The sequence below is a fragment of the Pseudophryne corroboree genome, chromosome 4 (assembly GCF_028390025.1).
Source record: "Pseudophryne corroboree isolate aPseCor3 chromosome 4, aPseCor3.hap2, whole genome shotgun sequence".
NCBI lineage: Eukaryota > Metazoa > Chordata > Amphibia > Anura > Myobatrachidae > Pseudophryne > Pseudophryne corroboree.
The window spans coordinates 461,505,980-461,521,476 of NC_086447.1; the positions used below are offsets into that span (position 1 = coordinate 461,505,980).

Consider the following 15,497-nt stretch of genomic DNA (forward strand, 5'->3'; position numbering starts at 1 on the left):
AAGGTAGCCACAAAACTGCGGGATTTGGGCAGTTGAGGATTATTAAAGTAAGAAAAGGATAAGCACATGAGGGAAGAGGGCCCTACTCGTGAGAGCTTACATTCTAAGGGGAGGGGTGGACAGACAGTGGTGACACAGATGGGGTACATAGAGAGCGTGGAACAGAGGGTTAGGATGAGATTTGGCCGGGTTTGGTAAATAAATGGGTCGTAAGAGCCCGTTTGAAGTTTTGTAGAGAGGTGGAGAGTCTGAGGGGGAGAGGTAAAGAATTCCAGAGAAAGGGAGCAGCACGTGAAAAATCTTGGAGATAGGAGTGGGAGGTAGTAATCAGAAGACAGTAGAGTCGGCGTGCATTAGCAGAGCGAAGAGGACGGGTGGGAGAGTAAAGGGAGATAAGGTCAGAGATGTAAATGGGAGAGGAGTGGGTGAGGGCTTTGTAAGTGAGTGTGAGAAGTTTGAATTGGATTCTGAAAGGGAAGAGAAGCCAGTGAAGGACTTGTAGGAGAGGAGAGGTAGACGTAGTGCATGTAGACATATAACCTCTTTAAAAGAAGATTAGATAGGATTTGAATTAAATCCAGCACTTAGAAATGAAATGACTGACCATCACAAACAAATCTTGAGAAACATATGCAGTGATGTTTGCGGACTTCATACTTAACATATAGTCAGAGAATCTAATGACTTTAGTCAATACAGAGATATAATGCCTTGAACAAACACTCATGACATCAATACTAATCTGATGCTGACATACATGCATCGGATCGCTCCCGACATTCAACCCGCGTCACGTCGCTAGGCAACCAGACGGGAATTTCCTAGCAACAGGTCCCGAAGGCGGACGCTACGGGTAAGGATCAGGAACGCCGCCAGACATCACACACTTAAACAATAAGTAACTGTCCCGGCTCTGAGGACAATAGGTTTACTCAGATTCGACAAAACAGAGAGATCGTCTCTTCTTCCTTCTGCTCTGATAAGCTGAGGGTAGGTTACCTAGCAACCGCAATGGAGACAGGCACTTCCACTGATGTCAGCGGCAACATGGTAATTAACTACGCTTGCTAATGAGAATACAGCGATTGGCTGATAGGCACACTGAGGGTTTTTTAAACCTCGCGGTTCACAGTGAACAGTATCATTGGAAGTGAGCAAGCCCGCCAGACGGGCAAATCACGTTTTCCTAGTGATAGAATCAGACCACCGGGAGCACCTCACATAACTCACTGACCGACTCAGGAATTGGGGCAGCCTTTTGGTATTGTATACATTCGTACATATTAGTAATATTGCACTGGTAACAAACCGCAGAACGGGGGATCCCACGGATGTTAAGGTCATTTTGTGCCTCAAGGTACATGGTCTCACTTATCGTGCAGGACTTATTTACATAAATTATAAAGCTTAATTAGTAATATTTTTGCTTGGAATGAGATACACTCAATTGTGACATATGAGGATATCAACAAATATGGATTCATTATTTATGAGAAATACATGTCTTAAATGAAAGGTGATGTCCATAAATGTGTTCTAATCTGTACAATAAAGAGCTTTGTGAAGAGGGGAATTGTATCACTACTTATTGTATATGACCTAGCCTTTCTTTTTCTGCCCCCCCTTTTCTAACCTAATTATGACAGTTGGGTGATTCATATAATAGAATCTGAGACACAATCTAAAAGAGATAAGTTTTTTTTCTCTATTCTCCCTTTTTTTTTCAAATCTGTCCTTATTCTGTGGACTCTCATCTACGATTCTGAGGAGTTATCTGAGGTCTAACGTAGATAGCAGATCCACACTTTTCTACTCTATATGCTGTTTTAGGTGCACTCTCATTGGTGAGTCAATAATTGTTTCCATCTCTTTACTATCATACCTCACCATAAGAGCCCAATCTTGTCCGATCTTGTAAGCAAAACGGTGATGGGCCGGGTCAGTATCTGGAAGGGGGGACCCTCAGAGAATACCTGGTTTAGTAAAAAGGACCTACTCAGACTCATACCAACAGCAGGATCACCACTTTTTTCTTCCAAACTTTTTTTTACGCTTTATCTGTAGTACAGAGGTAGTCCTTTGAGTTATACTCAAGTGCTTAAGAGATAGAGACGATATACGGACCTATTTTGAGTTCCGATATGAAGACAATATATGCTTCCTTGTGATATACGAGTTCTGATTCATGTATGACCTATTGTGGTCTCATTAAGACATGCTCAGCTTGTGCTGGTAAGACAAAAGATTGATGTATGACGGTAGTGTCTATATCCTTCTGCCGGTCTATGATTGGTATAGACTAACCAGAACATATTCCACATTTTAAGAATATGCGAATATCCCATGTGGATGTTTCTTTTTTCGTTTTGTAATTGTCTGCTTGTTTGTTTTCCTGTATATTGATTTAAGTGGATACTTAACTTATCTTAAACTGTCTCTAATAAATGTTATGTTTTAATATTGATCATATTTACATGAACATAAGAGTGCACCCACACAAGAGTCTTCTGTATATAGTTGGATCAACCCTAGTGATCGTAGCCTCATACTACCCCTGGAGCCTATGATCCCTAAGGCCTAGCGCTGGTGCACCCGAGGTGGCTGCCGCGTCAGTGACTGTTTGGTAGTCTCCTCCCAAAACAGTGTAGCTCTGTCCGTATTCCCCCCTCTAAGTGGAACCGATGCCTTACCTTCTTCCCGTGCTCCGGCCACAGCCTGGTAACGTCTGCTAGACCTGCTAGTATATCCGACACAGACGCCCTCCGAAACAGTACTGTACTCGTGGGTAAGAGAGTTGTTGGAGCGACTCTTTCTAAGGTACGTATAAGACGCTTTTTAGACAGATCACTCAAAAAAATAGTAAGACTATAAAAATAAAATAAGAAAGCTTATGGCTGCTAAAAAACAGCAGTCCTCTGACATGGTCCGGCTCCTGCCGCACCAAACAAAAAACTGATTTGCCTGAGCCAGGAGGTGGGATATATGGACGGGCTGTTGCTCCACTATATCCCAATGTTATCCTGTGGATAACCTGTGGACCCTGCCGGAGAAATAAGTAAAAAAAAAAAAAATACAACTAAAAAAAAATTATATATATATATATATATATATATACACACATACATACATACATACATATACACACACATATATACACACACACACACACACACACACACACACACACACACACACACATATTGTACCTGCAAATGAGGGTAAGTAGAATGGGGAGGTGGCGGGACAGGCCCAAAACTACTAACAAAATATACAAATACACATAATTATCCAAATTAAATGGTTGCCACTCATTAATTAATATTCAGAAAATGGGGTACAGATCCTCAAGGAAAAGAGCCAGTGCATCAATCTGTTAAGTATAAAAAGAACACAAAGAGGACACTCAGGATTCATTTATAAATTACTGGGGCAGATGTATTAACCTGGAGAAGGCATAAGGAAATGAGAAACCAGTGAGAAGTGTAAGGTGATAAACGCACCAGCCAATCAGTTCCAATATGTAAATTAACAGTTAGGAGCTGATTGGCTGGTGCATTTATTACCTTGCACTTATCATTGATTTATCACTTCCTTATGCCGTCTCAGGCTTAATACATCTGCATTCTTTTCTTCTTTTTTCTTTGTACATTTCAACTCGTCTCTGGTAGCACCCCCGATTATCCATTTAGAGATTTATTATTTATTGACGGATATTAGTCGGGTTATTTTCAATTTGATATAGTTCTTATCTAGCTGGTGCAGAGCTTCATTCCATTCCCCTTTCCCTGTTATGACTTAATATATCTGGCCCAATGTATTTATTCACCACATTCAAAACAGAATCAACACAAAACAGCGGTCAGAGGTAAACATTTCGGCACAGCATGGGCCTTTGTAGAGACCCATCCACTCAGATGCCAAGAGGGGGAAGGGGGAGTGGGTACTAATTAACTGGCGACCCACCACCCACAATTTACTTAACTGTGGTGGGTCCAGGGAGGCAGCAGTCTCCAGATGCACACACAGCACTCCCATGTGCAGTGTGTGGCACTACAAGCATAGTCTTCATAGTTTGGGGGACATAGGGAGCGTGGCCACGCCTCCACAATGAGGAGATGCTCCCTGCAGTACCCAGACTGTTCTCAATGGTTCTGCAAACATATACGCTCACATATACATACGCACACACACTCTATAATCATTCTTTGACTGTCTTGTTTTATTTGGGCTTTGAACAATAGTTTTAAAATGCAATAGAAAGCAAGCATGGTTCATCTCTATTTACAATTTAAAACTACTGGTTATAGCCGATGACCAGTCACACACAGATATACAAGGGTCGCATATCAAATTAATCAGTGCAGTCTCGTAAAGTGGTTTTGTCACATAGCTTTGCGATTAAGATGCACATTCAGGGTAAAGATGCTCGGCACAAGTCGCACGGGACCAGGTGCACCGAGAAGGGATGTTTGGCGTGACTACTACAATAGTGTATGAGAACATATCTGTAAATCCACTTCCTGGAAACATAAGCAAAGTTATTGGAACTTTTGCTAGATTATACACATTAATGTAATATATTAAGTGTTCTACAGTAACATTTTACCATGACAAATTAGAATTTTAGCTATTGAAATATGAAAGGTAGAACAGAAGAACTGCTATAGTGTCATTTCCTAAATGAATTCAACACCTGAGTATGTTTAAACAATGATAAGCACTCACCCATGGTCCTGTAAGTGACTTTCAGACCCTCAGCCGGCCCTTTCTTAGTTAGGTATGGCTTAGCATACTTTAGGATATCCCCAAGGTATTCTTGGCATTTTGAAACCATAGCAGACTTTTCTGACAAAGTTTGTAAATCACTGTATGCTATACCCGTTGCCTGATAAATTAAATAAAGAAAATACATCAGTTCAGTTATATGCAACATGCTTTATTAAGGCTTCACACTGATACTTACCGAAGTAATTCAAAAGAGGAGTTTGAAAGTGAGAAAACAAAGACTTGAACGAATATTAAAACCAATGCATTACCTTGATAAACTGTAAAAGTGCACTTTTTGGATCTTGCTTGTAACTTTTTGGCTCAATTTTTGCTTTACTTAGGATGTTTTCTGCTTCTGGAAGCTTAAACACTAATCTGGTGAGCTCCATAAGCTGGTCTGCCAGGATTGAGTCTGTTACAACACAAAACAAAAACCACAAAATGTATTACACAATACTACACAATTCAATGTAGACAGTGCTCTTACACTCAGGGCCTTCTGAACCTTATGTCTTATTGTCTAACAGCATCTACCCATTTATACACTGTCCATCCTTTGGGTCATCTCCAAGTGTACGATTTTAAATGATTCGCACATGCTCTGACCGGTATATTTATACTTGATCTGAGAAACTACACAACTGCTGTTTTATTGCACAACTGTTCTCACATGACTTATACTTGTACGTATCTCATGTTGTTCAACACCGTTTTAGTTAACTGTCCCTTCCCCATCTGGTGTTGCTTAACTTGTGGCAACATACAAACTTGGTTAATAATTAAATTTTGGAGACATTGAATATTGCCATGTATTATTAAAATGAGATTTATGGTAAAAACTTATCGTTGTTAAATCTCTTTCTGCGAGGTACACTGGGCTCCACAGGGAATGACAGAGGGTGTGGAGTAGGATCTTGATCCGAGGCACAAACAGGCCCAAAGCTTTGACCTTCATCCCAGAATGCATAGCGCCGCCTCCCCTATAACCCCGCCTCCGCGCACCGGAGCTCAGTTTTTGTTAACCAGTCCAATGCAGTAGCAGGCAAAAGAGACGACAACTGTTAGTAGCCACATACACCACATTCTCACGACAGGAGAAAGTGTCAGCGGCTAATGCCATACCAACCCAAAGAAGCTAAGTGCGTCAGGGTGGGCGCCCTGTGGAGCCCCGAGTACATCGCAGAAAGAGATTCAACAACGGTAAGTTCTTACCATAAATCTCGTTTTCTGCTGCGGGGTACACTGGGCTCCACAGGGAATGACATTGGGGATCCTAAAGCAGTTCCTTATGGGAAAGAACGCACTGTAGGGGGCACAACCTGGCGTCCAAAGGAAGCATCCTGGGAGGCTGATGTATTGAAGGCATAGAACCTTATGAACGTGTTCACTGAGGACCACGTAGTCACCTTGCACAATTGTTTAAGGGTCGCACCACGGCGGGCCGCCCAAGAAGGTCCAACCGACCGAGTAGAATGGGCCTTTATGGTAGCAGGAGCTGGAAGGCCAGCCTGTGCAATCACCATTCTAATCCATCTGGCCAAGGTCTGTTTATGAGCAGGCCAGCCACGTTTGTGAAACGTGGCTGGCATGTTTGTGAAAACCAAACAGTACAAAGAGAGAATCAGACTTCCGGATAGGAGCTGTCCTCTTCACATAGATACGGAGAGAGCCCGTACCACAGTCAAAGACCGCTCTTTGGAAGACAATTCAGGAGAAGCAAAGGCCGGAACCACAATCTCCTGATTAAGGTGGAAAGAAGACACCACTTTAGGTAGGTACCCGGGACGTGTTCTAAGAAACGCCCGGTCACGGTGAAAAATCAGATATGGTGACTTGCAGGACAAAGCACCCAAATCCGACACCCGTCTGGCAGAGGCAATAGCCAGCAAAAACACCACCTTAAGAGAAAGCCACTTAAGGTCTGCCGATTCAAGAGGCTCAAACGGAGACCCTTGCAACGCCTTCGGAACCACAGACAAGTCCCAAGGAGTAAATGTATGAACATCAGGTAAAGTTGCAATTTTTCTCTGGAACCAAACCGACAAGACACAAATATGAACCTTGATGGAGGCCAGACGAAGGCCCAAGTCCAGACCATGTTGTAGAAAGGCCAAAAGTTTGGCCGTACTAAACTTGTAAGCGTCATGATTGTTAGATGCGTACCAAGCAAAGTAAAAATTCCAGACCCTATGGTAAATCCGAGCAAAAGCCGGTTTCCGGGCCTTCAACATGGTTTGAATGACCGCCTCAGAAAATCCTTTGGCCCTTAAGATGGAAGCTTCAAGAGCCACGCCATCAAAGCCAATCGGGCTAAATCCTGATATACACAGGGGCCCTGAACGAGGAGATCTGGGCGCTGCGGAAGCAGAAGGGGACGCTCTACCGTGAGACCCTGAAGGTCTGAGAACCAATGCCATCTGGGCCACGCTGGAGCGATCAGAAGTAGGATTCCTCCTTCTTGCTTGAACTTCCTTATCACTCTGGGTAGGAGTGACAACGGAGGGAACACGTATGGCAGCCGAAAGTTCCATGGAATTGCCAGTGCGTCCACGAACGCTGCTTGAGGATCCCTTGTCCTTGTTCCGAAGACCGGAACCTTGTGATTGTGTCGAGATGCCATCAGGTCCACATCTGAAAGGCCCCACTTGTCCACGAGGAGTTGAAACACATCTGGATGGAGGCTCCATTCTCCGGCGTGTACGTCCTGATGACTGAGAAAGTCCGCTTCCCAGTTTAGGACCCCCGGAATGAACACTGCCGACATGGTTGGCAGATGGCGTTCCGCCCACTGAAGAATCCTTGATACTTCCCTCACTGCCATGCGGCTTTGAGTGCCGCCTTGATGATTGATGTAAGCCACCGTGGTGGCATTGTCCGACTGTACTTGAACAGCTCTGTTCTGTATTAAATGCTGGGCCAAGTTCAATGAGTTGAACACTGCCCGCAATTCCAGAATGTTTATTGGGAGGAGAGGCTCCTCCTTGGTCCACCAACCCTGAAGGGAGTGTTGCTCCAACACCGCGCCCCAATCTCTCAGACTTACATCCGTTGTCATAAGAACCCAGTTGGAGATCCAGAAGGGACGACCCCTGCTCAATCGTTGGTCCTGAAGCCACCAGCTCAGTGACAGACGGATCTCCGGAGACAAGGAGATCATTTGAGACCTGATCCGGTGAGGCAGGCCTTACCACTTGGCAAGAATCAGCTTCTGCAGAGGGCGGGAATGGAATTGAGCGTACTCCACCATGTTGAAAGCCGACATCATGAGACCTAGCACTTGCATTGCCGAATGTATTGACACTTGCGGACGAGATAGGAAGAATCGAATCCTGTCCTGAAGCTTCAGGACTCTCTCCTGAGACAAAACAACCATTGGTCCAATAACGCCCCCAGGTGCACCATGATCTGAGCAGGGACCAGGGAAGATTTCTTCCAGTTGATGAGCCACCTGTGGGCTTACAGAAACTGGATAGTCAGATCCAGATGGCGTAGAAGAATTTCTGGGGAATTCGCCAGGATCAACAAGTCGTCCAGGTACGGTAGGATCCTGACCCCTTGATGGCGGAGCACAGCCGTCATTACCGCCAAGACCTTGGTGAAGACTCGCAGAGCCGTGGCCAAACCAAAAGGTAACACCCGAAAATTGGTAATGGAGGTTGCCAACCGCAAACCTCAGGTACTGCTGAGGTGACACTGCAATGGGAATATGCAGGTAAGCATCCTGTATGTCCAGGGAGACCATATAATCCCCAGGTTCCAAGGCTAGAACAACAGAGCGAAGAGTTTCCATACGAAACATGGAGACCTTCACAAATTTGTTTGACTTGAGGTTGAGAATGGGCTGGGAGGACCCATTCGGTTTCGGGACTAGGAACAGCGGTTAATAGTACCCCATGCCTCCCTGAGCCAGAGGCACCTGTACTACCACTCCTGTGTCCAAGAGGGACTGTACCACCAAATTTAGAGTCTTTGCCGTCACCTGATCCGAAGGGACGTCTGTCAGGCAAAATTGATGAGGGGGAAGATTCTTGAAGGATACGGCGTAACCTCGAGTGACGACTTCCCGTACCCAGGCATCGGAAGTGGTCTTCAAACCATTCCTGGGTATACCCTAGAAGTCGGACCCCCACCCTGGGATCCCCCAGAGGAAGGCCCGCCCCGTCATGCGGCAGGCTTGTCAGTTTTGGAAGCAGGCTGACGGACAACCCAGGCCCGTTTGGGTTTTGGCTTACTGGGTTTGGAAGTGCGAACCTGTTTCGGGTACGCCTGACCTTTTGCTTTCCCTGAAGGACGAAAGGAGCAAAATGGAGTACTCTTAGCCTTCGGCACTGAAGGAGCAGTACTAGGCAGACATGCTGTTTTAGCAGAAGCTAAGTCAGCCACTATCTTGTTGAGGTCTTCTCCGAAAAGAATATCTCCCTTAAAAGGGAGTACCTCCAGGGTTTTCTTAGAGTCCATGTCCACAGACCAAGACCGTAACCAAAGAATCCGGCGAGCCAAAATGGACGTAGTAGAAGCCTTGGCCACCAGAATACCAGCATCAGAAGCCACCTCCTTAATGTAATGAGACGCTGTGACAACATATGACAAGCATTGTCTAGCATGATCAGAAGCGTTGGAAGGCAACTCTGCCTCCAGCTCCTGAGCCCACGCTTCCACAGCCTCTGCAGCCCATGTCGCTGCAAAGGTGGGCCTATGCGTAGCATCAGTTAGGGTGTAAATTGCCTTTAAATAACCCTCCACACGCTTATCCGTCGGCTCTCTCAGGGACGTGACGGTAGTTACAGGCTAAGCGGAGGCTGCCACCAGCCGCGCCACCTGCGAATCCACTGGTGGGGGTGTTTCCCAATTTTTACTTAGCTCCGCAGCGAGGGGGTAGCGAGCCAGCATCTTCTTCTGAGGCGTGAAGTTCTTTCCTGGATTTTCCCAGGACTCCTGACGTATGTCGACTAAATGGTCAGAGTGAGGTGAAACTTGTTTAACCACTTTCTGACGTTTAAACCTGTCCAGTTTCTTAGGGGCAGCATCAGGCTCCGGGTCATCATCAACTTGAAGAATGAGCCTGATAGCCTCCAACAAGTCAGGAACATCCACCTGTGAAACAGCTTCCCCATCAGAAGTATCGGGATCAGAATCCGTGGGGTCGGTATACACGCCATCCTCATCAGACAAGGTGTCTGGGACGTTGGTGGATTGTGAGGAAGTAATTGCCTGCTTAGAAGACCCCTTGGTCTTAGGCGGGCGAGGGTTAGACTTCTGAGTAGTCAGTGATTGGTTCAATTGCTGTAACTGATTGGACAGTTGATCTGCCCACGGCGGGTTAACCGCGGGGACCATAAGCAGTTGTACCGGCACAGGAGGTACCATAGGGGGCATTAGTCTAGTTACCAGCGTATTCAATAGCGTAGAGAAGGTAGCCCATGGTGGGTCATTTTAAACCCCTGTTGCTACAGTCCCACTGGGGGGCAAGGAACCCCCAGAACCTGAACTCTCAGCTGCTATGTTATACTCAAAGGAGTCTGCAGCGTCAACACCACGCAGTGTGGGATCAGCCCCAGCAGCGTTGCCCTTTGTAGCTGACATAGTCAAAAGCTCAATGCAAGGCAACACAGTACAATATCAGCAGCACAGTACCTGACAAGAACCCCATGTGCAGTGTATTTCAGCACAAACAGGGAATTCTAGAAGAATATGGTGACTAAAAATCACAGAGAAAAATACACACGGAGTATATCCTGTGAACTACCTATATTAAATGATAAACCTGAAGCACTTAGCCCCCTCAGGTTATAGAATATAGGGATAACAATCTGAGTGAGATACACGAAATGGAGGTCACACAACAGCTATATGCACACACACAGAGTCAGTTTGTACAATGCAGAAATTATGACATGCAATAAAACTGCACTGGACTAGCAATACATAGTAGTACTAAGTATAGCTGTACAGTCAATCGATATAACAATGCACAGTAAAGATTGGATGTATATCACAGGGTACTTGTACTAAATAACCCTGACTAAATGCACTTTTTCTTAACACTGTCAGCAGCCATGTAGAATACTTAAGTGTCCTGTAAAATGCACAGCGATGACAGGCAGGCGGCTTTACAGAGGATGATTTGCCCAAACAGTCCCAGGATCAGCTCAATTTGTCCTAATGGCACCCAAACGCTGAGAGAGAGATCTGCAGCTCCGGGGCGGGAACATTTACTCTAAATGGCGCCCTGGGGCTGGGGGAGGGGCTACAGGTCAAAGCCTTATCCCCCTGCTGGACTTCACCACCGGGTACTGGGGGCTTAAATAAACAGTTTAAGAGAGAAGACCGACCTGTGCCCATGCCCTGGTGGTCTAGTGGGGTCCCTGTACTGCCACAGTGTCCACGCCAGCATGCACGGCCCGCCTCCCACCGGCCGCGTTGGATCGCGACTTACAGCGGGTCCCGCCGAGAGGACCCACTTACCTCCTCCTTGAGTGTGGCCACACAATCCAGGAGAGCAGCGGTCGTGTGTGTGACTAATTTGGAAGAAAACCGGAGCCTCCGCTGTAGGTACCCGGCAACCAGGGCGCGGGAGTGTACAGCGCCGCTGGGGGAGGTGATGGAGCTGCAGCAGGAGATGTTTGACTGACATCTAACACAGTCAGTGTCTCTGCTGCAGCCCTTGAAGTCTTCATTTTTCATTAAAAGCTTCTTCTCAGGGCTGCTGGAGCAGCCCCCCTGTGGTATGCCTGCTTACTGCATGGCACCAACTACAAAACTGAGCTCCTGTGCACAGAGGCGGGGTTATAGAGGAGACGGCGCTATGCATTCTGAGAAGAAGGTCAAAGCTTTGAACCTGTTGGTACCTCGGATCAAGATCCTACTCTACACCCCCTAATGTCATTCCCTGTGGAGCCCAGTGTACCCCGCAGCAGAAAAAACAAATACATATTGTATGTTGTACTAATTATTTTGTAATTAAGATAGCTAGGCAATACTCTAATTTTTTTTCTAAATTAACATTTTTGCTGTGGAAACACTCCCAGTTTAGGGTTTCTGCTTCTGAAATATGAATCTACAAAGGCAAATGTAAGAAGACTTTGTGCTTAAGCAGCAGGTAAGTAGTTACTGTTCTTTTTGTTCCTCTATAAGGCGTGAGATCTCAGTGCTGCGTGTGTGTCATTAGTGTTTTGCTCTCTGTGTGAATTGCCTGCTTCCAACACCATTTCTTTGTTGCCAGAGCTTGATATAAGGTATTTGTATTACTTTGTTACTTAATACTTAATACTTACCCCTAAATAAAAATATTTAGCAGACAACTTTTTTTTACAAAACTTATCATGCGTAGAACAAAAATAAGAATTTACTTACCGATAATTCTATTTCTCGTAGTCCGTAGTGGATGCTGGGGACTCCGTCAGGACCATGGGGAATAGCGGCTCCGCAGGAGACAGGGCACAAAAATAAAGCTTTAGGATTAGGTGGTGTGTACTGGCTCCTCCCCCTATGACCCTCCTCCAAGCCTCAGTTAGGATACTGTGCCCGGACGAGCGTACACAATAAGGAAGGATATTGAATCCCGGGTAAGACTCATACCAGCCACACCAATCACACCGTATAACTTGTGATCTGAACCCAGTTAACAGTATGACAAACGTAGGAGCCTCTGAACAGACGGCTCACAACAATAACAACCCGAATTTGTTTGTAACAATAACTATGTACAAGTATTGCAGACAATCCGCACTTGGGATGGGCGCCCAGCATCCACTACGGACTACGAGAAATAGAATTATCGGTAAGTAAATTCTTATTTTCTCTAACGTCCTAAGTGGATGCTGGGGACTCCGTCAGGACCATGGGGATTATACCAAAGCTCCCAAACGGGCGGGAGAGTGCGGATGACTCTGCAGCACCGAATGAGAGAACTCAAGGTCCTCCTCAGCCAGGGTATCAAATTTGTAGAATTTTGCAAATGTGTTTGCCCCTGACCAAGTAGCAGCTCGGCAGAGTTGTAATGCCGAGACCCCCCGGGCAGCCGCCCAGGATGAGCCCACTTTCCTTGTGGAATGGGCCTTGACAGATTTAGGTTGTGGCAAGCCTGCCACAGAATGTGCAAGTTGAATTGTGCTACAAATCCAACGAGCAATCGTCTGCTTAGAAGCAGGAGCACCCATCTTGTTGGGTGCATACAATATAAACAGTGAGTCAGACTTTCTGACTCCCGCCGTTCTTGAAATATATATTTTCAATGCCCGGACCACGTCCAACAACTTGGAATCCTCCAAATCGTTAGTAGCCGCAGGCACCACAATAGGCTGGTTCAGGTGAAACGCTGACACCACCTTAGGCAGAAAATGAGGACGTGTCCGCAGTTCTGCCCTGTCCGTATGGAAAATCAGATATGGGCTCTTATATGATAAAGCCGCCAATTCTGATACTCTCCTGGCTGAAGCCAGGGCCAGTAGCATGGTTACTTTCCATGTAAGATACTTCAACTCCACCGATTTGAGCGGCTCAAACCAATGGGATTTGAGAAAATCCAAGACTACATTAAGATCCCACGGTGCCACTGGGGGCACAACCGGGGGCTGTATATGTAGTACTCCTTTTACAAAAGTCTGGACTTCAGGAACTGAAGCCAATTCTTTCTGGAAGAAAATCGACAGGGCCGAAATTTGAACCTTAATGGACCCCAATTTGAGGCCCATAGACAATCCTGTTTGCAGGAAATGTAGGAATCGACCCAGTTGAAATTCCTCCGTGGGGGCCTTCCTGGCCTCACACCACGCAACATATTTTCTCCAAATGCGGTGATAATGTTGTGCAGTCACCTCCTTCCTGGCTTTTACCAGTGTAGGAATGACCTCTTCCGGAATGCCTTTTTCCCTTAGAATTCGGCGTTTAACCGCCATGCCGTCAAACGCAGCCGCGGTAAGTCTTGGAATAGACACGGTCCCTGCTGAAGCAGGTCCGGTCTTAGAGGTAGAGGCCACGGATCCTCCGTGAGCATCTCTTGAAGTTCCGGGTACCAAGTTCTTCTTGGCCAATCCGGAGCCACTAGTATCGTTCTTACTCCCTTTTGCCGTATAATTCTCAGTACCTTTGGTATGAGAGGCAGAGGAGGGAACACATACACTGACTGGAACACCCACGGTGTTACCAGAGCGTCCACAGCTATTGCCTGAGGGTCTCTTGACCTGGCGCAATACCTGTCCAGTTTTTTGTTGAGGCGGGACGCCATCATATCCACCATTGGTTTTTCCCAACGGTTCACAATCATGTGGAAGACTTCTGGATGAAGTCCCCACTCTCCCGGGTGTAGATCGTGTCTGCTGAGGAAGTCTGCTTCCCAGTTGTCCACTCCCGGAATGAATACTGCTGACAGTGCTATCACATGATCTTCCGCCCAGCGAAGAATCCTTGCAGCTTCTGCCATTGCTGTCCTGCTTCTTGTGCCGCCCTGCCTGTTTACGTGGGCGACTGCCGTGATGTTGTCCGACTGGATCAACACCGGCTGACCCTGAAGCAGGGGTTTTGCCAGACTTAGAGCATTGTAAATCGCTCTTAGCTCCAGTATATTTATGTGAAGAGACATCTCCAGGCTTGACCATACTCCCTGGAAGTTTCTTCCCTGTGTGACCGCTCCCCAGCCTCTCAGACTGGCATCCGTGGTCACCAGGACCCAGTCCTGTATGCCGAATCTGCGGCCCTCTAACAGATGAGCACTCTGCAACCACCACAGAAGAGACACCCTTGTCCGTGGCGATAAGGTTATCCGCTGATGCATCTGCAGATGCGATCCGGACCATTTGTCCAGCAGATCCCACTGAAAAGTTTGTGCGTGGAATCTGCCGAATGGAATCGCTTCGTAAGAAGCCACCATCTTTCCCAGGACTCTTGTGCATTGATGCACAGACACTTTCCCTGGTTTTAGGAGGTTCCTGACAAGTTCGGATAACTCCCTGGCTTTCTCCTCCGGAAGAAACACCTTTTTCTGAACCGTGTCCAGAATCATTCCCAGGAACAGCAGACGTGTCGTCGGGGTCAACTGAGATTTTGGAAAATTCAGAATCCACCCGTGTTGTTGCAGCACTAGTTGGGTTAGTGCTACTCCGTCCTCCAGCTGTTCTCTGGACCTTGCCCTTATCAGGAGATCGTCCAAGTAAGGGATAATTAATACGCCTCTTCTTCGCAGAAGAATCATCATTTCGGCCATTACCTTGGTAAAGACCCGAGGTGCCGTGGACAATCCAAACGGCAGCGTCTGAAACTGATAATGACAGTTTTGCACCACGAACCTGAGGTACCCTTGATGTGAAGGGCAAATTGGGACATGTAGGTAAGCATCCTTTATGTCCAGGGACACCATAAAGTCCCCTTCTTCCAGATTCGCTATCACTGCTCTGAGTGACTCCATCTTGAACTTGAATTTTTGTATGTACAGGTTCAAAGATTTCAGATTTAGAATAGGTCTTACCGAGCCGTCCGGCTTCGGTACCACAAATAGCGTGGAGTAATACCCCTTTCCCTGTTGTAGGAGGGGTACCTTGACTATCACCTGCTGAGAAAACAGCTTGTGAATGGCTTCCAATACCGTCGCCCTGTCTGAGGGAGACGTTGGCAAAGCAGACTTTAGGAACCGGCGAGGGGGAGACTTCTCGAATTCCAACCTGTAACCCTGAGATACTACCTGCAGAATCCAGGGGTCCACCTGTGAGCAAGCCCACTGTGCGCTGAAATTCTTG

General features: G+C 46.5%; 1 protein-coding gene across 2 annotated transcripts in view; it reads right to left on the reverse strand.

Annotated features, from left to right (window-relative positions):
* Positions 1–15,497, reverse strand: part of MMS22L (MMS22 like, DNA repair protein) — a 457,009-nt gene that overhangs the window by 78,671 nt on the left and 362,841 nt on the right. For both annotated transcript variants that reach the window (XM_063917017.1, XM_063917018.1), the window contains 2 exons: positions 5,037–5,179; positions 4,726–4,885 (listed from right to left, as the gene is read on the reverse strand). In XM_063917017.1, coding sequence (XP_063773087.1) covers positions 4,726–4,885; positions 5,037–5,179 — 303 coding nt within the window. The remainder of the gene's footprint in view (positions 1–4,725; positions 4,886–5,036; positions 5,180–15,497) is intronic.